At 43.9% G+C, this 24,404-nt stretch overlaps 1 protein-coding gene across 1 annotated transcript in view; it reads left to right on the plus strand.

Annotated features, from left to right (window-relative positions):
• kif26ba (kinesin family member 26Ba) overlaps positions 1–21,881 on the plus strand; it is a 391,129-nt gene extending 369,248 nt beyond the window's left edge. The window contains exons 13-15 of the mRNA XM_060831283.1: positions 10,369–10,565; positions 13,357–13,513; positions 18,736–21,881. Coding sequence (XP_060687266.1) covers positions 10,369–10,565; positions 13,357–13,513; positions 18,736–18,884 — 503 coding nt within the window. The 3' untranslated portion in view covers positions 18,885–21,881. The remainder of the gene's footprint in view (positions 1–10,368; positions 10,566–13,356; positions 13,514–18,735) is intronic.
• Positions 21,882–24,404: the final 2,523 nt, after the last annotated feature.

A 24,404-nucleotide genomic window follows, 5' to 3' on the forward strand; every position in this document is an offset into this window, starting at 1 on the left:
AGTACTTCTCATCTGTATTGGCGGAGGAGAAAGACATTTCATCCAGGGATTTCAGTTGAGATGGTGAAGTTCTAGAGCATTTTAAGATTAATAAGGAGGAGGTATCAGATGTTTTAGCAGGTATAAAGATGCATAGATCCCCAGGGCCTGATGAGATGTATCCCAGGCTGCTATGGGAAGCAAGGGAGGAGATTGCTGGGGCCCCGATAGATATATTTAATACCCCATGGTCACTGGTGACATTGCAGCTGATTGGAGGATAGCTAATGTGGTTCCATTATTCACGAAGGGCAGCAGATATATGCCAGGTAATTATGGACCAGTTAGTTTGACAGTTAGGGAAAGGATTATTCAACACTTGGAAAAGCAGGGAATGATGGGGGAAAGTCAGCACAGATTTGTTAAGGTGAAATATAGAATTGAACGATTTATTGTCACTTGTATTCTAAGTGAATAATACAGTATAATGCAGTGGAAAATTTCAACTGTCTCCACAATCCAGTGCAATTTTGAATTGCTTAAAAATAAAAGAATAAAAAGATATAGTTGAAAGAGAGTCCATCTTTGTTTCACTGCCTCTGGAAAGAGTCCTGAGCTGGATCATCATCGACACCTGTGCCACCATCTCCTCGCCACCGCCTTGTGCCAGACCCATCAACGTCGGAGTCACCAATCTTCAGGCGCCTTTGGTTCACCCCTTGGCCCACCTTGCCAGTGCCGGTGCCGGATCCCATATTGGACCCACAATTGTCCCACAGCCCAGAGCTCCTGGTTCTATTTCTGCTGCTGCCTCAGCAATAATCAGGAAACCAGGACAATCCATGCCACATCGCTCCCTGGCTCTGGGCCTATCACAACCAGAATATTCCACTGCCACATCGCTCCCTGGCTCGGCCTATCACAACCAGAATATTCCACTGCCACATCGCTCCCTGGCTCTGGGCCTATCACAACCAGAATATTCCACTGCCACATCGCTCCCTGGCTCTGGGCCTACCACAACCAGAATACTCCACTGCCATATCGCTCCCTGACTCTGGGCCTACCACAAACAGGACAATCCACTGCCACATCGCTCCCTGGCTCTGGGCCTTTCACAACCAGGATATTCCACTGCCACATCGCTCCCTGGCTCTGGGCCTACCACAACCAGGACTTTCCACCACCTTGCTGATAATCTGGGTTCCCTGGCTCCAGGCCTACTTCAACCAATTGCTGTCAAATTTAATTGTGTCCTTTAAAAAGGTGACTGAACATATTGATGAAGATGGTGCGGTTGATGCGGTTTACATAGATTTCAGCAAGGTCCCAATGGAAAGCTGGTCCAAAGGGTAAGAATCCATGGCTAGTTGGTAAATTGGATCTAAAGTTGGCTTCCAAACTGGAGGAAATGGTGGAGGTTTGTTTTCATAAGCCTGTGACTAGTGGTGGAGCACGGCAATCAGGGCTGGGACTCTTGCTGTCTTTTTTAATCTGCATATGGCTTGGATATAAACGTATAAGGTAAAATGGATAGTTTTGCAAAAAATTGATGATGTTTGTTAGTGAGGAGTTTAGTCTGAGGCTGCAGTTTGCTTTTTTTCAGCTAGTAAATTGGACAGAGTGAATTTTATTCTGATTAGTGTTAGATGATGCATTTTGGGAGGTCCAGTAAGGAAAGGACATACACAATGAATGGTATGTCCCTAGGGAGCACTGAGGAACAAAGAGAGCTTCATATACAAGTCCATAGATCCCTGAAGGTGTCAGCACAGGTAGACAGGTTGATGAAGAAGGCACAGAATGCTTGTCTTCATTAGTCAGGGCATAGAAAATAGGAGCGAGGAAGTCTTGCTACAACTTCATAAAACATTGATGAGGCCACAGATAGAATGTGCAGTTCCGATCGCCACGCTGTCGGAAGTACGCAATCGTACCGGAGAAGGTGCAGAGGAGATTCACCAGGATTTCTCCCGGGAGGATAAATCTTATTTATGAAGAGAAACTGGGTTTGTTTTTGCTGGAGCAGAGGAGGTTGAGAGGGAATCTGATTGAACTATACAGCATTAGAAGAGGAATAAACTGAGTAGATTGTGAGAATCTTTTCCTCATGGCAGATATGTCCAAGACCAGAGGGCATAAGTTTAAGGCAAGGAGTAAATGGTTTAGATCTGAGAACATCCTTATTCACCCAAAGGATAGCAAAGGTATGGAATGTGCTGCCTAAGATGATGGTGGAGGCAAGTACTGTCACAACCTTTAAGGAGCATCTGTGTGAGCACTTTAAATGCCAGGACATAGTAGGCTGTGGACCAAATGCAGGGATTGGTGTAGATTGATATTTGTGTGTCAACATAGAGATGGTGAGCCGAAGGGCCTGTTTCCATGCTGTATATCTCTTTGACAATATATATCAAGAGCTAGAGAATGTGACTGAGTAGACAGTGGGATTAATTTGAACAATGGCATTAATTTGGACAGTGGGATTAATTTGGGCAATGGCATTAATTTGGACAGTGGGATTAATTTGGAGAGTGGGATTAATTTGGACAATGGCATTAATTTGGACAGTGGGATTAATTTGGTCAGTGGGATTAATTTGGACAGTGGCATTAATTTGGACAGTGGGATTAATTTGGACAATGGCGTTAATTTGGACAGTGGCATTAATTTGGACAATGGCGTTAATTTAGTCAGTGGGATTAATTTGGACACTGCAATTATGGTGGACAGGGCATTCTGTAGTCAGCAATGGCACAAACATTCCACCAGCCTCCTCCTCTGCTATAAGTAATCTATTTGTCTTGAAAGAGATCATGAAAGATGCTATATAAATGCAAGTTTTTTTTTAACTTTCTGCCTGATTTGTACAGCTCAATCACTCCCTCACTGAGCTACTCAACTTGAGTACCTTTCTAGTAAAAAATGAGGTCTGCAGATGCTGGAGTTGAGCTTCAGCAGTTGAGTACCTTTCTGCCAACCTTGCAAGTTCAGAGTGGTTTAAATAGACTCTCTCTGCAGATTGTTTTGTCTGTCTGGGCATCAGTAGAGTTTGCCTTCCCTCCACCTGGCCACCGAAGGTCTTCAAACCCAGGCTGTTTAGATTGAGGATCTGCTTCATATGAGGCAGTAAAGTTCTGATTTATTTTAAGTGTTATCACTCCATACCTGAGTGTTGATGAATCAGATCCTGGCTGATAAGCTGTCATAAGTACTTTCCATTTCAATCACGAACCAATGAAAGTGAAGCTGTTGTAACAGTGCGTTGTGTTATCACTCGACGACAGACAGACTCCAGCATCTTTGAAGAGGATGCAGTAGTGTTTGATCTAATTATGTCGACTCGACGCAGCAGGGCTCTGAGCTTCTGGAGTGTCACTGGCTGTTGGTGTGAGGGAGGTGAGGGGAGGGGGAGGGAGGAGAAAGGAGGTAAGTGGGGAATCACATGAATATGAACCCTTTGCATCTAGCAGCAGTCTTACATTGTCACCCTGTGTTCCCATCCTCAATCCTATTGTTTCCATCCATTTCTCTCGATGTTTTACATTGTTTTGCATGTTGTTGCACTGACACTGAAACTGCTGGTAAATATTGGATCCATTGGACAGTGGCGCATGTCTCTACCATGATGGTAGCTTATCCTGTCATTTACTTCGTGTGTAACATCTACAGCAGGAGTGTCATCCCTTTTATACAAGATCCTGCACCTTGTAACAGAGGCAGTGCTAAGGTGCCACTTTCCTGACAGGACATTAACCTAAGGCTGCATCTGCCCTGTCTTGTAGATAGAAATGAAAATCCCATTAGGGACACTTTAGAAGAGCAGAGGAGTCACAGAATGATGTGGTTGTAAAAGAAAGCCATACAGCCCATTGTGTCTGCACCAGCCTCTCCAGGTGAACAACATGATTTTAGGCCTTTCTCTGGCCCTTTCCTGGTAACTGTCCGTATTTTTCTACCATGTAATCATCCAACATCTTTTGATTAGCTCAATTGAACTTGTCTCCATCATACTCCCAGGTAATGTTTTCCAGATCTGAACCACTCACATTTTGTTTTTGTCACATGGTATTTGCTTCTCTTACAAATTATAATAAATCAAATCGAATCTTGTTCTCTATCCTTTCATAAGTGAGACCAGTTTCTCCTTACTTGCCCTGGCCAGACCCCTCATGGTTCCTCTTAGCCTTCTCCTTGCAAAGGTAGATAGTCCCAACTTCTGCAGTCTATCTTCGACATGCTGACCAATGTCCATCCCTCATTCAACACCTAACAATGGGGTCATCCAGTCATTGTCACATTGACTTTTGCAGGACCCTGCTGCTTGCAAATTCCTTGCATTTTCACCAGTGATTTTAAAAATATGTTTCACTAGATGTCATGCAGTTCAGGCAGTAGGAAATTGTGAAAAGCAGTGTATAAATGCAAGCCTTTATTCTTTCAATGATGTAACATTTCAACTGGTTCACACGTTGAAATGAAATATCAATAACTACCTTAATCAGGTTCAGTGGTGAGGGTGGAGTAAACAGTGTAGATTAAACAGTTTTTAAATCCCATTTATTGTCCATCCCTAGTTGCCCTTGAGAAGGTGGAGGTAGACTGCCTTCTTGAAGCAATCCGTTGGCGTAGGTACATCCACAATGTCATGGGGGGGGCGGACGGGTGGCAGAGGGAGGGAGAGGAAGGTGAGCAGCTTGGAGGGAAATGTATAGGAGGTGGTTGAAATAATGCCATTAAAGCCAGTGTCCCATCACTAAGTCACCCCGTTATTTACTCATGCATGACACTGACCCAGCTAGTACACAGCCAGCTCCTAGAGTGAACCAAACCTTGATGCTTCTTTTGTTTTTCCTGGTTGTATTTTTAAAATTTTATTAAACAATAAACAGTTTACAAAACGATTAACATTAACAGCTGTATGCAGCGAAACAGCAATTTTACAAGGGAGGGGAGTGGTAAATCCAGGCCCCAAATCCCACCGTTCAACCAGTTTTCAGGGAAGTGAGGACAAACCTCAAAACCCACATTCCATCATCACAAAACAGTAACAAGCCCATGTAAGACAGTCCAATTACATACAAAACAGTGCGTACAATACAGACACCCCAATGTAATCCAGCAAGCCACCCATCCCTCCCACCTTCCGGCCACTCTAAAGCAGCCCACCCTTACACCCCTTCTGGCCATGCTTCTGCTTTTTTTTCTCACTCCTGTTTATTTATTTTTCTTTCTTTTCCCCACAATACCGCCTAACTGCGGTAGTGCTTATTTTTCCCCCCAGCATCCATGCTGTGTGTGACGCTCCTGCTTCTATCTGTCAGCCAGGGCTCCCTGATTGGACCAGGTTAACAGCCCCAATCAGAAACCTCGTGTTCTATGAGGGCCACTGGCTGACTTTGTTGCAGTCACTGCAGTGGTGTTCCAAAGTATCTGCTGTCCTTGTGCCTTTTTTGTGGTAAAGACCAGGGGTCTGGAAGGTGCTGCTGAAGGGGGCTTGGTAAGTTGCTGCAGGGCATCTTGTAAGTGGTATTCACTGCTGTCACTGTGGATGGAGTGGCTGGTCAAGGTAGTAGATGTAGTGCCAGTCAGGTGGGCTGCTTTGTCCTGGATGGTGTCAAACCTCTTGAGTGCACCCATTCCAGGTAAGTGGGGAGTATTCCAACACAAGTGGGGAGTATTCCTGACTTGTGCCTTGGAGTTGGTGGGGTGGACAGGCTTTGGGGATTCAGGAGGTGACTTGCCTTGTTCCAATAAAGTGGCATAGTGAGAGTTGATTGTGACTAAAAATGTGTCCCTTTTGTTTATTCAAATGACAGTCCAGTTGTTCAGCTGAAAATTTTAATCAGCGGTTGTTATGCTGTGAACTATATTTTGATCATGTCTTGAACAAATTATTTCCAAAAGTTCGATTCATGGCAAACACTCTATATTTGGAGAAGGGTTGCAGCTTTTGAGTTCCAGGGAAACGATTATTTTGTAATTAATTGAATTTGCATAGTAAATGAGGCCTAATTAACATAATTCATTAATCCATTATCCCTAATGGCATGACAGTTCTTCCATTCAACTTTCTTAAAGATAAGGTGAGCAATTTCTCAGTGTTATAAGGGAAGGTTTAGCAGCTAATTAACTGAATTTACATATGCAGATGAGGGGGTGTTTGGATGACCCGTTAATATGTTCTTTCTCACGCTTTGATGATTTATAGCCTCCTGGTTCAGCTGAAACAAAGTCTTAAAGTATAACTAGGTTAATGGGTCCATTTTTCAGCTGGAAATAATAGTGGATATTTTAGAATTCACCATCATTCAGAGAGGAAGGGGTAGAGCTACTAGAATCAAATCATGTGCAGTTACACATCTGTGGAAATCAGGGAATCACAGTGAGAGATACTCTGTTCTTCCGGAATCTATATGCCGTTAAGTGTCTCAGTGAAAAGTCTGCAGGACTGTGGGACTTAACTGATTGATGACCACTAGAGATGTCAGGAGATTTTGCTGCTAGTCCATTCCAGTGTATGTGCTTTCTCATTGTGTGATAAGTCTTAAATGTCCACTGAGGTAAGCACAAAGGTCCTGCCTTCTGAACCTTGCCTTTCTCCTGAGGAATGGTGACCCTCAGGTTAAACTCACTGACAGTCGCCTCGCTCTCCTGCAAGAACAGCCCCACAGTCCTCTGGGGCTGTGGCAACTTTATCTAAGTCTCAAATTCCATCAAAGAGCCATTTTGGCAGTGAAAATGAGCATTTATAAGTGTGGTGACTGGGTACAATTGCAACATCTAAAAGACCTTTGGATAGGTGCATGAATAAGAAAGGTTTGGAGGGATATGGACCAGGAGCAGGCAGGTGGGACTAGTTTAGTTTGGGATTATGTTCGGCATGGACTGGTTGGACCGAAGGGTCTGTTTCCATGCTGTATGACTCTATGGTGCTCCATTCCTTCAATATTTAATCATTGTTTCAGTTAACAAGTTTTAAAAACTCCTTATTTCTGATTCTCATCTATCTCATGATCCGATATTTTGTTCCTCCACTTGTTTTAGCTTTCTTTACATGATTTGACAACAAATTCACTATTTTGACTTCCTAGTTCAGAGTCCGTACTGCTCATGAATAATTTTTCAGCCTCCTTATCGAGAGATGGCTAGACAGTTGCTCACCCTGTTTCAAGTGCCAAGTCCATCCCCCTGTCCACACACACAGGCTACTGAGCTAAATGGCTCAGTTTCTGCAGGGTCCAGAGCAAAGACCCATTGAAAGTTAAAGGACATGTATAAGTGTACTGACCAGCTGAGGCACTGATGGGAAAACCCAAGCCAGTACATGTGTGACATGGAGAATACCAACACTTAGTTCCTCCCAGGGATTTTACACAGGTCCAAATCTAGACAGCATAGCTTCACCAGAAGCAAAAGGTTCGATTATGCAGCAACAATGTCTCCACATCCTCAGGGGGCTAAGGAAATTCGGCATATCCACAAGGACTCTGACCAATTTTTATAGATGCACCACTGAAGGTATTCTATCTAGATGCATCACAGCTTGGTTTGGCAAACGCTTTCCCCAAGACCGCAAGAAACTACAGAGAGTCATGAACACAGCCCAGTCCATTGCACAAACCAGCCTCCCATCCATTGACTCCATCTATACTTCACACAAACTTGGGCAGGCAATGAACAGAAGCAAAGACCCCACCCAGCCTGGTTATACTCTCTTCAGCCGCTTCCATTGGGTGGAGGATATAAACGTTTGTTGACACGTACAAACAGGTTCAAGAACAGCTTGTTCCCCACTCTTATTAGATTTCTGAAGGGACCTCTCAAATTTTAAATTTAATGTTGATCACACTCTTAGTGCACAATCTCTGCAACTATAACATTGTATTTCTCGCTCTGTTCTATTATCCTCAAGCACTTTGGAAGGTATGAGCTGCATGTACTGCACACAAAACAAAACTTTTCACTGTACCTAGGTACATGTGACAATAGTAAATCAAATCAAATGAAAATTGGCTGGTCTTACCTTGAGCATGGGAAGATTGAGAGGTGATCCATCTGATGTGCTTTGTATTGCTATGAGGATGTGACACTGAAGCTGTTTTCTCAGGTGGAAAGGTCAGGAATGCGGGGAACATTATGTTAAAGTTAAAGCCAAGCCAAGTTTAAGAGGGAATATTAGAAAGCTGTTCTAATCAGAAAACCTTCGAAAGATCTGGAACTTGGTGCCCCAAATCTGTGAAGCTCCATGTCAATAGAAATGTGTCAAAGCCCATGGAGGTGTGGGGTTTGTGAGATGCAAGACAGGCTTGAATAATCAAGTGAGGGAGTAGGCCTGAGGCCTGAATGGCCAGTTATTCCAGAGTTAAGAGTTTTGCATAATCTGAATATGGTGTAACAGAGTTCCCTTCCACATGGTGTCCGAATAATTAAATGGAGAGGTCCTGTTGCTTTGCATTGTGTTAGCCATACTAAAGGTGCCAAATGGGAGAAAGTGAGGTCTGCAGATGCTGGAGATCAGAGTTGAGAGTGTGGTGCTGGAAAAGTACAGCAGGTCAGTCAGCATCCAAGGAGCAGGAGAATCGACGTTTCGGGCATAAGTCCTTCTCATGCTCCTCGGATGCTGCCTGACCTGCTGAGCTTTACCAGCACCACACTCTTGACTAAGGGTGCCAAATGTTTGGTGCTGAAGTGTGGGTTAAGTTGAGTCTTTCCCTCTGAGCGTGGTAGGTGGTGAGAATTTTCCTGGTATCACTGAAACAACCTTCCATTGTTTTCTCATTCTTTTTCTTGCTTTCCATAAGCCAGCCTCTGGTCCAGTGAAAAGTAAGCTTGGTGAAGACTCCCCTTGAGGTGCACGGGACTCCCTGCCACCCTACATCGCTATGCTTCAGACAGAATGCTGGCCAGGTCCAGTTTGGAGGTGCTTTGTTTCAGCCACATTCAGACAGTCCCTGAGCCCAAGTATTACTCTGTTAAGAGGTTTTAATTCCCTCTGGCCACGCGACAAAGTTCCTTTCCATGCGGAGTTTGGAATTTCATTGGAATTTGATACCTTCACCTGATGAAATTAAACACTGCGGACGCTGGAAATAGTGACAGAAAATGCTGGAAAAAGCTCATTGACAATGGAGTGGAGGTGGGGAGGCAGCCTCTGTGAGGGGGGAAACAGAGCTCTCGGGTCAGTCCTGGGTTGAATGTTCCTCCCTCCATTCCTGTTATAGCTCCCCTATCTCAGGGACAATGGCCACAGCTGTAAGCCTGAAGGGGCTTTGCTTCACTTCTCTACAGTGACCACATTGTCAATTGCAATATCAGTTTCAGTGTCACACTGAGTGTATCTCCCATCTTGAGGCATCCTCAGGGGCTCCCATCTTTGCCTGAGAGGCTACCGGCTGCTATCCTGGGCCACAGGAAGGCCACAGGCCTCAATACACTCAGGCCTGACTCAGAACTGAGGCCACAGTCAGCAACTCCTGGGGACATTCCAATCGCACATTCCTTCCACCTCTCCCTCCTCAGCTGCTGCCAGACCTGCTGAGTTCTTCCAGCATTTTCTGTTTTGAAGTGAAACTCAAATGGGTTTTCACATCATGCATTTGAACCCAGGGTCATCTATTCTGCCCCTTACCCACCTCCACCCCAACCCCTCCCCGCCCGTACACATCCGCAATGATACATGATGAGGCTAGCATGGGCTGCAGCTGGATTTTGTTTCTCTGGACTCAGAGCTACAATGGCTTCTCATTTAGGAGCTGTGAACTTGTTAGAAGGCAGGGCGTGTGGACTTAACACACACAAGGAAGAAATAGAGACATTAGCAGCGCAGGGGTGTGAGGGGGATTCAGCAGACCTCGACGCTAATAGACCGAGGCTGACTAGCGAGCTCCAGGACAGTTCTTCAGTTCGCTGGATGTCTGGAGTGAATGCTGTGTGCGATATCCCCTCAAATTCACATTCGGGTACATGCCACTGATGGCAGGGACCATCCTGATTGAAAAGGCTCTGTTCTGAGGTAGCCAGGGGAGCAACACCTTCAGTAAGTGCATGTGGAATGTTGTGTATCCTCATCCTCAGGCCGTGAGACCAATTGAACGCTATGTTCACGGCCCCTTTGCAGCATCACCATTGATTCTTGCAGGTGATGAAGGCAGAAACTGAGGCATCAATCCATGGAGCAAAGGCAGTGTCTAGCTTTTGGCATCATTACATCAGGCTGCATATCAACGCCCTTTGTTTTTATGTTCGGCATGATGTTGGTGAATGTGATCTTTACACCGAAACGATGTAAAAAGGTAGCAGTGTTGACCAAAACCGTGTTATAGGGTATTTGGTGCCACCTGACAGACCTCACTTGACTAGTTTCTCTCTCTCTCTGCCATTTTTCAGGTTCCCAGAGGCGGAGAGTACTCCCCAGCCTGTCCCCTGATGCAGCATCTCCGGCCCGAAAACCAGTCAACAGCTCCGGGGTCCGCTGGATTGACCTTCGACCTGTGCAGAGGGGCCTGGCTGAACCATTTGAGATCAAGGTCTACGAGATCGATGATGTGGAACGACTGCAGAGGAGGCGGGCAGCAGACAGCAAGGTTCATTGTTTCTCTCAAGATAGCTCGATGCTCCATCCCTATAATAACCCCAATACCACACCCCTCTGTGATATTCAAATTCTCCAACTATGCAACTATCAATATACTACCTCAACCCTAACCTCCAATTTTCAGGGCAATTTCTAAATAGCTTTTAGAAATTATTCAATCACAGGACATGTGCATTACTGGCTGGGCCAGCTTTTCTTCCCCACCCCTAGTTGCCCTTGGGAAGGTGATGGTGAGTTGCTTTCTTGAACCGCTGCAGTCCTTTATGGAGGCAGTTCCACGGTTTTGACCCAGTGCCACTGAAGGAACGGCGCTAAATTTCCCAAGCCCTAAGAGGTTGTCCAGTCTGGTGGCGAAAAACAGAAAGCCGGGTCACCAACCGAATGGTGATAGATTGGGAAAGGGAGAGGTGCAATGAGACCTTGGGGTGCCCTTGGGCACCAGTCATTGAAAGTAAGCCTGCAGGTACAGCAGGCAGTAATGACGGAGGATGAAACATTGGCCCTCATCGTGAGAGGTTTCGAGTACAGGAGCTACAAATATACAGGGCCTTGGTAGGCCACATCTGGAGTGTTGTGTGCAGCTTTGGTCTCCTTTATCTCAGGAAGGGTGTGTTGGCTATTGCGGGAATGCAAAGAAAGTTTCCCAGACAGAATCCTGGGATGTCAGGTAGAGACTGGATCACTTAGGGCTATGTTCACTGGAGTTTAGAAGAATGAGGGAAATCTCATAGAAAGCTGTAAAATTCTAACAGGATTAGACTGGGTACATACAGTAAGGACGTTCTCAATGAGTGGGGTGGCCAGAACCAGAGATCAGAGTCTCAGGATAAGAGGTGGGCCTTTTAGGATAGAGATGAAAATTTTCTTCACCCAGACAGTGGTGGAGCCTGTGGAATTTGGCCTATGGTGAGGCCAAAACATTTAAGACTTTCAAAGAAGATGTAGATGTCGTCCTAAAGGCTAAAGGGATCAAAGGACATGAGGAAAAAGCAGGGGCTGAGTTGGATAATTAATCATGATCATCTTGAATGGCAGAGCAGACTCAAAGGGCCGAATGGCCTACTCCTGCTCCATCAGGAAGGTGAGAGTGGCTTGAAAGTGAACTTGAAATGGTGGAATTCCCATGTATCTGCTGTCTTTGTTCTTGTCCTTATGGTAGTGTTCATTGAAACGTGTTGTCCAAGGAGCTTCAAGGAGTTGTTGCAGTGAATCTTGTAGATGGCACACACACTGCTGCTGCTGTAGTGGAAGGGCTGGATGTTTGTCAGTGTGGTAACTGTCAATAAGGTTGCTTCGTCCTGGATGGTGTCAATCTTCTTGAGTGTTGTTGGAGCTGCACCCATCCAGGCAAGTTTTTGTTTAAATTTGCTGATGTGATAAGGTTGTCACTGGCTAGGCCATCCCTAAATACCCAGGGGGCAGTTAAGAGTCAACCACGTTGCCATTCTTCAATCTCTTACCTTTTTATCTTTCCAACATTTTTTGTTCATCTTTACTTTCATAGAATCCCTACGATTTGAAGCAGGTCAGTCAACCCATTGAATCCACACCATCCTTTCGAGGAGATCCCACCCAGAATCCACCACCACCCAACAACTCTATCCCCATACACTGTATTTCCCATTGCTAACCCACCTAGCCTACACATCCTTGGACACTGTGGACAATTTAGCATGGCCAGTCCACCTAACCTGCATGACTGTGGACTATGGGAGGAAACCGGAGCACCCGGAGGAAACACACACAGACACTGGGAGAATGTGCAAACTCCACACAGACGTTCAAGTGAGGGTGGAATTGAACTGGTTCCCTGCCGCTGTGAGGCAGCAGTGCTAACCACTGAGCCACTGTACCACCCTATGCTACAGTACGTGAACCCTTCCCATCCTCTACTCAACTCTTTACTCCCCACAACAAGCTCCCTCAGGACAATGTTCAGAATGTGGAATATGCTCAAGGTCATAAAGGGGTTTTCTGTTTGGGTTGAATTCAAAGAATTGAGGGAAAGCATTTGGCTGCAAGCCACTTTGTGTCATAGTATAGTGTTCATCCCATTGAGTTCATGCCAGTTCTCAATAGAGCAATCCAGTCTGACAGTCCCATTTCCCAATTCTACCCCAGTAACCCTATTTATTTCCCTCAAGTGCCCATCAAATTTCATTTTGAAATCCTTCATCATCTTTGCTTCCACTACCCTTTTGCTGGTAAGTTCCAGTTTATTCAAGATTGTTAAAAAAAACTTACCTCACATACTTTCTTGCATCTACCTTTTCCTTGCGGAACACCTGTACCTCCTTAGTCCCTGTCTGATTGTCTACTTTTCTCCCGTCCTCAATTGCAAGTTGAACCATGGGCTTCCATTGGCTTGATCTCTACTAATGGGCTAAGGACTCAGTGGCTCACTCTGGCCTTATGCAAAATGGCTGACCAGGAAAGTCTCCAGCTCTTACTGTCTGCCATCAGGTACACTGGAAGACTTTATAAGGCTGACAGTTTGGCCACTTTATGAACACACCTTTCATGTCCTGGTATGGGATTTGAACCTGGAGCTACTAATCCAGAGGTAGGAATCTACCAACTGTGGCACGAGCCCTGCTACCATCACTACTATCAGCTAACAGGAACAACCTTACTTATCCTATCTTATGTAAACCCCTGTTGTAAACTTGCACACCTCTTTGTCTTCAGTAAATTGTAACCCACATGCTAGCTAACATCGCACTTGGCTGCAATTGAAGGAATTCAACGTAAAAAAAAACTATTGATATTCTTAATTCTAGTTGCGGGGATTTGTATGCTTCAACGCAAAACTGAAAATATTGGAGCATCGACAGCAGAGGATCTCGGAGGTCAAAACCAAATATGACATATTGAAGAAGGAGCTGGAAGCCACTAAACAGCGCCTGATGCTGGATCCGAGCAAATGGATCAGTGAGTGTAAGTATTGCACTGAGCTTCCAGTCTCAACCATGTTCCTGCAGGATTGAGAAACCTGGGAAGAACACATTCCCAAGGCATGATCCCTTGGTCAAGGAAGCACAGTGCTATTTCTCTGAAGAGAGGAGGAGCGAGATGTACATGTCCTGACACACAAGCAGACAGCTTGGCTTTAGTTTTAACCAGACAGAATGTCACCAGAAGAGAAGAGAGCATGATGCGTTTAAAAAATAAGGTCCTATTACAGTGGCAGTGAAGAAACGACAATACATTTCCAAGCGAGGATGGTGAGAGGCTAGGAGCAGGCCTGTCAGGAGGTGGTGCTTGTGCTGCCCCCTGTCCCTATAGGTGGTAGAGGTCAGGGGTTTGGAAAGACATTGGGTGGTTTGCTGCAGTGAGGTTTGTAGATGGTGCACACTATAGGCCACCATACACCAGTGTTGGAGCTATGAATAACATCAACTATATTGTTGCACACAACTGGGGCATTGAATCTGGGACAGTCCTGTTTGATGTGTTCTAGATGCTGTATGAAGGGTAGAAAGGGAGGCAAGAGAGAAGGGGGAGCGGCATTTTTGATTAAGGAAAGCACTTCTGCTTTAATTAGAAAGGGAATTTCTGAGGGATTGTCCAGTGAAATGATATAGGTAGAAATTAGAGGTAAGAAAGGAATGATAACCTTGATGGGATTGTACTGTAGGCCCCACAACAGTCAGAGGAAAATTGAAGAGCAAATACGTGGAGAGATTCTAGAAATATGTAAGAATAATAGGGTTGTTATGATAGGGGATTTTAAATTTCCAAACATTGACTGGGACTGGCATAGTGTTAAAGGCTTGGATGGTGAGGAATTTGCTAAATGTGTTCAAGAAAACTTGCTTTATCAATTTGTAAGTGTATCTTATTGAGAAGGAGCAATACTTGACCTTCTCTTTGGAAATAAGGCAGGGGAAGTGACTGAAGTGTTAGTTGGGAGACACTCTAGGAAAAGTGATCATAATTCTGTTAGTTTTAAAGTAGTTTTGGAAGGGGATAAGCCTTCTATAAAACTTAAAGTTCTTAAGTGGAGTAAGGCAAATTTTAATGAGATGAGACAGGAACTTTCAAAGTTGATTGGAGTAGACTGTTCTCAGGTAAAGAGACGACTGACAAGGGGGAGACTTTGAAAATTGTGTTAATGAGAGTTCAGAGGCAGTATGTCCCTGTTAGAGTGAAGGGTAGGGCTGGGAAGGGTAAGGAACAATGGATGAATAAAGATATTGAAGTTCTAGTCAAGAATAAGAAAAAAATCATATATTAGGCATAGACAACTGAGATGAATGAATTTTTTGAAAAGTATGAAGAATATAGGGGCATTCCTAAGACGGAAATCAGGAGGGCAAAGAAGGGATTTACAATATCCTTGTCAAATAAGATTATGATAACCCAAAGAGATTTTACAACTACATTAAGAGCAGCTAGAGAGAGGATAGGGCCCCTTTAAGATCAATGAGGTTGTCTATGTATTGTACCTCACAAGATGGGAGAGATACTAAATCAGAGGTGGGGAACCTTTTCATGTTGGAAGACCGCATTGTGTTAGTTGTAATCTAATAAGGCTGCATCCAAGAAACTTCAATGATATATTCTTCAACATTCACATTATTTTGTAAAAATCTAACTACTATGTACTAACTAACTAAAGAATATGAAAAAAATGTTAATTCTAAAGTTAACTAACCTTTTAATTACTTTGTTGTGACTGCTTTTTGTAGGAAAGCATTTGAATATTTGATTGCAGCATGGAGGTCTGCAGTTTTAGCTGATCCTCGAGATGGGTGTCTGTCATGTGTGACCTGAAGGGGGTCTTGATTTTGGTTAAGTAGGAGCATGTAGATTCACAGCAATAAGTGGTTGAAAAGCAAGAAAGCATTTTTCATGCACATTGCAACATTTGGATTCATTCAAAAGGCCACACACAGTGGCCTAGAAGGCTGCAGGTTCCCCACTCCTATACCAAATCAATATTTTGCGTCACTTTTTAATGTGGAGAAAGAAACAGAGGCTAGAGAACTCGGAGACATAAATATTGATGTTTAGAAAACACTTCACATTCCAGAAGAGATAGTTCTGGAGGTCTTAGAAAACATAACGTGAATAAATCTCCAGGATCTGGTCAAGTGTATCCTCGGACATTTTGGGAAGTTAGGGAAGAAATTGCAGGGTCACTAGTAGAAATATTTATATCATCTATAAAGTAAGGTGAGATGCAAGAGGATTGGTGAGTAGGTAATGTTGTGCCTTTCTTAAGAAAGGCTATAAGGAGAAGGCAGGGAATTATTGACCTATGAGTCTGACGTCACTAGTGGGTAAGTTGTTGGAGGAGATTCTAAAAGATAGGATTTACATACATTAGGAGAGGCAAGGAATGTTTAGAGATAGTCAGCATGGCTTTGTGCGAGGGAGATTGTGTCTGACAAACTTGATTGAGTTTTTTGAGGAAGTAACCAAAAAGATTGATGGCAGACTGGTAGACATTGTTTACATGAAGTTGAGAGTGTGGTGCTGAAAAAGCACAGCAGGTCAGGCAGCAGCACAGGAGAATCAATGTTTTTGGGCATAAGCCCTTCATCAGGAAATGTTGCTGATGAAGTGTCGCTTATGCCTGAAACGTTGATTTTCCTGCTCCTCGGATGCTGCCTGACCTGCTGTGCTTTTCCAGCACCACACTCATGACTCTGATCTCCAGCAATGCCGTCCTCGCTTTCTACTACGTTGTTTACATGGACTTAAGCAAAGCCTAATTAGTAAAGATAGATCATGTGGGATTCAGGGTACGCTTGCCAACTAGATACACAATTGGCTTGATGATAGAGACAGAGGCTAGTGATGACAGAAGGTTGTATTTCAGACTGGAGGCCTGTGACCAGCGGTGTTCCACGAGAATCGGTACTGGGTTCTCTTTTGTTTGTCATTTATATAAACAAGGTGGATGAGAATATAGGAGGCATGTTTAGTGAGCTTGCAGATGACGCCAACATTGGTGGTAAAGTAGACAGTGAAGAAGATTAGGCAGCATTCGAGGAGCAGAAAAATCAACATTTCAGGCCAGAACCCTTCATCAGGAAAAGGGCTCTGGCCCGAGACATCGATTCTCCTCCTCAGATGCTTCCTGACCTGCTGTGCTTTTCCAGCACCCCACTCTCAACTCTGATCTCCAGCATCTGCAGACCTCACTGTCTCCTCGTGAAGAAGATTATCTAAGAGTACAAGGAGATCTTCATCAATTGGGTCCATGGGCTAAGGAGTGGCAAATATGTAAATGTGAGGTATTGCATTTGGTAAAACAAACAAGGGTAGGACTTATACAATTAATTGTCAGGACAGAGAGACCAAGAGGTTTAGGTACTTAATTCTTTTAAATTTGTGTCACATGTAGATTAGATTACTTATAGTGTGGAAACAGGCCCTTCGGCCCAACAAGTCCACACCGACCTGTCGAAGCACAACCCACCCATACCCCTACATTTACCCCTTACCTAACACTACGGGCAATTTAGCATGGCCAATTCACCTGACCTGCACATCTTTGGACTGTGGGAGGAAACCGGAGCACCCGGAGGAAACCCACGCAGACACGGGGAGAACGTGCAAACTCCACACAGTCAGTCGCCTGAGTCGGGAATTGAACCCGGGTCTCAGGCGCTGTGAGGCAGCAGTGCTAACCACTGTGCCACCGTGCTGCCCACAAGGAGGTAATGTAGACGAGTGGTTAAGAAGGCATTTTGCATACTTCTCTTCATTGACCAGAAGTTGTAGAGATTGTGCAGGACATTGATAAGGCCTCTTCTGGAATACTGTGTCCAGTTCTGGTCACCCAGTTATAGGAAAGATATTGTTAAGAGGAGAGGGTTCAGTAAAGACTTACCAGGATGTTGGCAGGAATGGAGGGTTTGAGTTTTTAAAATAGATTGGGCAGGCTGGGACTTTTTTCACTGGCACAGAGGTGGTCGTGGAGTGACCTTATAGAGGTTTATAAAATCATGAGGGACATAGATCAGGTGATCAGCAAGGGTCTTTTCCCTAGGACAGAAAGGTTCAAAACTAAGCAGCATACTTTTGAGGTGGCAGGAGAAAGATTTAAAAAGGTCTTGAGGGACAATGTTTTTACACAGTGTGGTTCGTGTGTGGAATGAGCTGCTAGAGGTGGATACAGGTACAGTTACAATGTTTAAAAGTCATTTGGATAAGTACATGAATAGGAAAGGTTTGGAGGGATATGGGCCAGGAGCAGGCAGATGGGACTAGTTTAATTTGGGAAGATGGTGGGTGTGGACTAGTTTTCCGAAGGGTTTGTTTCTGTGCTGTAAGACTCTATGACATAACAAACATATAATGTAGATATTGACAACTTGCAAACAAGCCATTCGGCCTCACCAATCCATGTCAGCATTTAGCTTCCCAAAGCACAATTCTCAACTCAAACTGTCAACATACTTGTTCCCTCAGCCATTAACTGCAAATGTCTGGATAATCCGCTGGTAAATTGAGGTTATCATGAAGATCCCACCTTCTCAACTTCTCCCCTCATCTGAGGTATGGTGACCCTCAGGTTAAACACACACCAGTTGTTTCTCTGGGAACTGTGGCAACTTTACATAATCTAATGGGGTTCCCAGTCAACCTGGACATGTTTATTAATGTAATACAGAAGGGTCCGGGGGGCATGACTTTTCACACACAGGATGGTGAGTGTCTGGAACAAGCTGCCAGATGTAGTGGTGGAAGCGAGTACAATTTTGTCATTTAAGAAACATTTGGACGAGAACATGGATGGGATAGGTATGGAGGGATATGGACCAAACACAGGCGAATGAATTGTGAAATAAAAACCAAAAGAGCTGCGGACGCTGTAAATCAGAAACAAAAAACAAAAAGCAGATCTGGCAGCATGCCTGAAGAGACATCAGGAGTTAACGTTTCGGATCCAGTGACCCTTCCTCAGAGCACGTTAACTTTGATTTCCCTTCACAGATGCGATCAGAATCTGCTAAGATTAATTGTGAAAACTGGGCAGCTTGGACAAGTCAGGCCTGTTTCCATGCTGTAAACCTCAATGACTCTATAACTGATAACGCAGGGAAAATGGCAGGATGTATGACGCAGTCAGGCAATGTTCTTAACCCGTCTGACCCCAATTAAATGTTCTGCTCTGAATGTCTTGTCTTGATCTCTTTCCGTAGTTGATCTGGATCAAGGCTTTGAGGTTGACTCGCTGGAATATCTGGAAGCTCTAGAGTGTGTTACCGAGCGGCTGGAACACCGGGTCAACTTCTGCAAAGCCCACCTGATGATGATCACGTGCTTCGACATCGCCTGTGGGAGGCGCTAGCGAGGCTGGGCGAGTGAGTGCTCATGGCAGAGGAGGACATCGGAGAAGAAGGAGGATTACAAAAAAAAAACACCCAAAGATACCAGGAAGACGATGACGGTGGCGTGAAGTGTGGAGCATGTACGCGAAATGAGTTTTGTTTCTCTCAACAGCAGAGTGTACACAGAAGGATGGAAAAGAATGAGTGGAGGGGATGAATATTGGAGCGTGAGAATGTTCATTCTTCCATCAGATTGTCAAAGCACTTTGAGGAACTTTTGCTATGTTGTAAATAGGAATCACTTGCTCCAGTTCCCCTTTATTCACTGGGATGGGTGGGTGATACTGGTTGGGAGGGGGAATGAAGGGCTGTTGCTCAGAAATTCATAATGATATACAGAAGGACAATAAGTGCCTTGTAAACTTTATTATATTATATTATCCAAAATCTTACATGGACGCATTATTGTACAGTTGGTGCTAGATGATGAATGTTTCACCGTGCTGTTATAGAGACAGTATCCATTTTGTAAACCAAACTTACACTATACTCCATCCCAAACCAGCATTCTCCCCAAGCTTGGCGGTAACGTGGAATTCGATTGCGGGCAGGGGACAATACCAGTGATCTTGCTTACCTTATGGGTCAACGGAAGAATATTTCATAACATTTTGAACCAATTTTGACTGATGCTACATGGTAGTCCTCTTTTTATATAAAGGTTTGGCGAACTGTAAAGGGCGTCGTTGTGTGGAGTTGAGTTTTCAAGAATCCAGTGGAACTACATTGAACAAAAATTAAAAAATAATGTTTCAGTAAAGGATGAAATCAAGGTTGTTTTACTTGGTGTTTTAACTACTTGCTGTTTTTAAGTAACTTTGTATCTAGAGAGTAGGTCAGTAGTCAGGAAGCAGCACATTATTAAAGTGAATGTCTTTTACTAATGATGAATAGACCACTCAGGGCCACAATGATGCCTCTCAGGCAGATCCCTGCTAGCTTTGTACAATTTAAGACCAGTTCAAAAGCATGTATGGACATCTTTATTATTGCTGGTTGTGGGATCATTTTACAACACACACACACACACACACACACACACACACACACAATAAATGTAACCCAGTTTCCCCTACGTTCTGTACACGCGAATGAACTTGCAAGTAGTGCATATTTAATGCTGTTACTGGAAGAGCCTTTCCATCATCTTTGTAGGCCACTCGGCCATCTCACCTCCTCGCTGACTCCTTCTGAACCTGCTCTGCAGGCCATGGCAGTTCCAAATGTTTGACACCATTAACCCGCAGCTCCAGAACCCTGGTTAGCTTTAACCAGTCAACAGTGAGCATTTTGAAATCTCATTAGAGTGTCGTTTGTTGACTCAAATCATTTGTGATGAGGCTGCAAGGCTATATTTGTCCAGTCTCTGTCCGGGCTGGCAATGATCCTGTTAAGGAAGCAATGACATCGGTGGATATTGTACAGAAAGTCTGCCACCATCACGCAATACTGCTTTGAGCTTTTCACATGCTGGAATTACAGTAGAGGTTTGGATGAGATACAACTGACCTAAACCCTGATGGAATGTGTTGAAGCAAGAGGTTCAGAGAAGCTGATTAATGGAATTGGCATCTTTCTAATTCTGGCTTGGATAATCTGGCATTTAACAAGTCTCTGAGGTAAACTAAATTCTCAGAAGCTTGTTGTGAAAATAAAAGTCCCCTCTTGTTTTCTATGTGCTCTGTCTGGATGCTTAAATGGGAATTACTGCTATTTCAAACCAACTACTCATCAGTAAAGCAAACATTAGAGCTTAGGCCATGGTAAAAGGTTACAATACTATCCCCATTTTCAAATCAGACTCCATCCCCATTGCTTTGTCTCTGGCCGCAGCACAGTAACTTCCATCCAGTTCTTAATTTGTGGAAAATCAGTTGCACTGACCTCAATACCGTGTACCCAAATGTAACATTTAGCCTTCGCCACCCCCAGACTCAACGCCAGCTTCTGCTGGTCACAGTGACTGGGACCCGAGAGAGCTTTGCAAAGCATGAGGTGGAAATAATGTTCACATTTAAGTATGTCTGTCTCCATTTCAATATGATACCACGGTGGCATACTTAAAAGGGCTTCAGTTAAATGGTAAATTCACACAACAGTGGCAGATGATAGATTGCTAGATGGAGATTAAAAGGCTACAACCCCACACCCACCAGCCCCTCCCCTCCCTCGGCCTCAACATTCGACCTGAGCTAATATAGTAAACAGGTCAGGGGGGTGACACACACAGTTCTGGGTTCATCAGTTTTATGACGGGTGATTATTTTATTGCTCTTTCCTTCCACAAAGGACACAATTAAAAGAGCAAACACGGTGCTGAAGTAAGCTAATCATTGCCAGATATGGCCACAGGGTCAAAACACTTCACACCTGTTGTCACCTGGAGCAAGGGCTTTTCCTGGGGAGTCCAAAAATCCCTCCGGGAGTTTCTACACCCAAGGAATGAGTGAGACTGAGCGTGATGTTTGTCTGCCTGAGAAGCACATTGCCTCTGTGTGGTCATTCTCAAAGTTGTGCATTATATTTTCCAGATATTTGTCTCTTTAATGGTGCTTGTGGCAGCTTTAGCTCTGAATGTTTATAAGTCAAACTCTTTTTCTTTTTGACTTAAATTAATCCCACACTTCGAGCTGCTGCCTAACACATCTTCATCATGTTATGTATGAAGGACATAATTTATTTATGAACTCAGGATGCTCTTGTTTTATAAAGTTGCTTGTATTTTGTAATTTATTTACACATCACGATAAGAAGCTAACCAGTGCTAACTATGCATTGTTATGTACAGTCGCCTGATCCACATTGTATTACCTTTGTTCCAGCTTGGTTTCCTTTGCATTGTAATCTTGGACGTGTCAGAACAGTTGAGGCTTGCTGTTTACCTAACCCCCTCTGTATAAAATGTGTACCATAGTCAAATATTGTAGCCTGGTATTGTGAATAAACATTATATTTTACATCCTGTTAAAAACAAGATGTCAGTTGCTCGTTGAAACAAGGTGATGTTGTTTACAATGGAATAAGCTGCAAATGTCACTGCCTGGCACACCCATCCCATTGGCATGCCCATCCATCTGACCTGCCAGTCTTGCTTCTACCAACTTACACCGTATCCCTTGTGAGGTAATCTCGAATGATGAGTTATAGTTTTAGGATAAGAGGTAGTAGATTTAAAGCAGAGATGAGAAAGTATTTCTCTCGGTGGCAAATGAATCTGCAGAATTTGTGCTCGGTGGATGCCAAGGTGCAGAATAAGTTTAAGGAACAGGGTGGTAGGTTTTTAATTAATAATGGATTGAGGGCTAGGGAGAGAGGGCACGAAAGAGCGGTTGATGAGTTAAGAAAAAGCAAGTAAGGTTTAAGAAACTGAAATCAGACAGGGCTCCTGAGAGATATAAAGGAAGCAAGTAAGAACTTGAACAAGGAATTGTGAGTGCTAAAAGGGGACATGGAATGTCCTTGATAAGAAGGATTAAGGAGAATCCCAAGGTATTTTTTACATATATTAGGAGCAAGAGAGTAGAAAGGGAAAGAGTAGGTCCTTTAAGGACTGAGGGAATTTATACCAGAGGAAGTGGGTGGGGTCCTTTATGAGTACTTCACATTCATATTCACCAAGGAGAAGGGATGAATGATGGTAAGATTAAGGGAAGGGTGTGTTGATATTCCAGAGCCCATCAGTTTTAGATGGAGGTGGTATTGAGTGTCTTGAAAACATTAAGTTAGATAAGTGCCCAAGGTGTGATGAGGTCAATCTGAAGGAGGCAAGAGAGGAGATTACTGGGGTCTTGACAGTGATCTTTGTATTGTCTTTAGCCACAGGTGCAATTCCAGAAGGCTGGAGAATGGCCAGCATTGCTCTTTTGTTTAAGAAGGGAACAGGGATAATCCAGGAAATAATAGGCCAGTGAGCATTACATCAGTGATTGGGAAATTATGAGAGAAGACTTAGGGAAAAGATTTACTCACATTTGAAAAAGAATAAGATTTATGAACAGTCAGCGTGGCTTTGTCTCTCAAATGTGACTGAGCTTTTTGAGGAAGTGACAAAGATGATTGAGGAGAGAAGGACAGTGGATGTTGACTATCTGGATTTAATGAAAACATTTGGCAAGGTCTTTCATGCTAGGCTGGTCCATGAGATTAACTGAAATGGGATCCAAGATGAGGTGGCAGGTTGGAATAAAAATTGACTTGGTCATAGACACTTTGGGTAGTTTTAGGGGTGGGGAGGGGAAAGGGGTGTGTTTTTCTGACTGGTGGTATTCCACAAGGATCATGCTGGGGACCTTTGGGGTAAGTAATATATAGAGTCATAGATATGTACAGCATGGAAACAGACCCTAAACATGCCAAACACCTTCACTATCCTATCTACCTGCGACTCCACTTTCAAGGAGCTATGAACCTGCATCCAAGGTCTCTTTGTTCAGCAACATTCCTTACCATTAAGTGTATGAGTCCTGTTAAGATTTGTTTTCCTAAAATGCAGCACCTCGCATTTATCTGAATTAAGCTCCATCTGCCACCGCTCAGCCCATTGGCCCATCTGGTCCAGATCCTGTTGTAATCTGAGGTAACCCTCTTCACTGTCCACTACACCTCCAATTTTGGTGTCATCTGCAAACTTACTAACTGTACCTCTTATGCTCGCAACCAAATCATTTATGTAAATGACAAAAAGTAGAGGACCCAGCACCGATCCTTGTGGCACTCCACTGGTCACAGGCCTCCAATCTGAAAAACAACCCTATGTAAATAATTTGGATGAAAATATGGATGATCTGATTAATACGTTTGCAGACTAAACACAAATTTGTAGAGTTGTGGATAGCGAGGAAAGTTAGCAAAGAAAACACAGGATCTTGATCAGTTGAATGTTGGCTGAAGAGTTGGCAGATGGAGTTTAATCCAGCCAAGTGTGATATGATGCGTTTTGGGAGATCAAATGCAAGAGGGAAATATACATCAATGGCAGGACCCTCAGGATCATTTATATACAAGGGATCCTTGAGTGCAAATCCATTGCTCCCTGAAAGTGGCCACACAGATGAATAAGGTGATAAAGAAGGCACGGCCTGCGTTCAACAGTTGGGGCATTGGTATTAAAACTGAAAATGTGTTGCTGGAAAAGCGCAGCAGGTCAAGCAGCATCCAGGGAGGAAGAGAGCTTCTTCAAGGAAGGCATCCTTGTAAGAGGATTTGCAGTAGGTTAAAATCTTCTAGGAGAAAGTAAGGACTGCAGATGCTGGAGGTCAGAGCTGAGAATGTGTTGCTGGAAAAGCGCAGCAGGTCAGGGATGCTGCCTGACCTGCTGAGCTTTTCCAGCAACACATTTTGTGCATTGATATTAAAATCAGCAAATCATATTGCAGCTGGATAGAACTTCAGGCAGGCCACACTTTCAGTATTGTATGCAATTCTAGTTGCCACACTGTAGTAAAGAATGTGAAGGCTTTGGAGAGGGTGCAAAAGAGATT

Source organism: Hemiscyllium ocellatum, chromosome 10, assembly GCF_020745735.1.
Source record: "Hemiscyllium ocellatum isolate sHemOce1 chromosome 10, sHemOce1.pat.X.cur, whole genome shotgun sequence".
Taxonomy (NCBI): Eukaryota; Metazoa; Chordata; class Chondrichthyes; order Orectolobiformes; family Hemiscylliidae; genus Hemiscyllium; species Hemiscyllium ocellatum.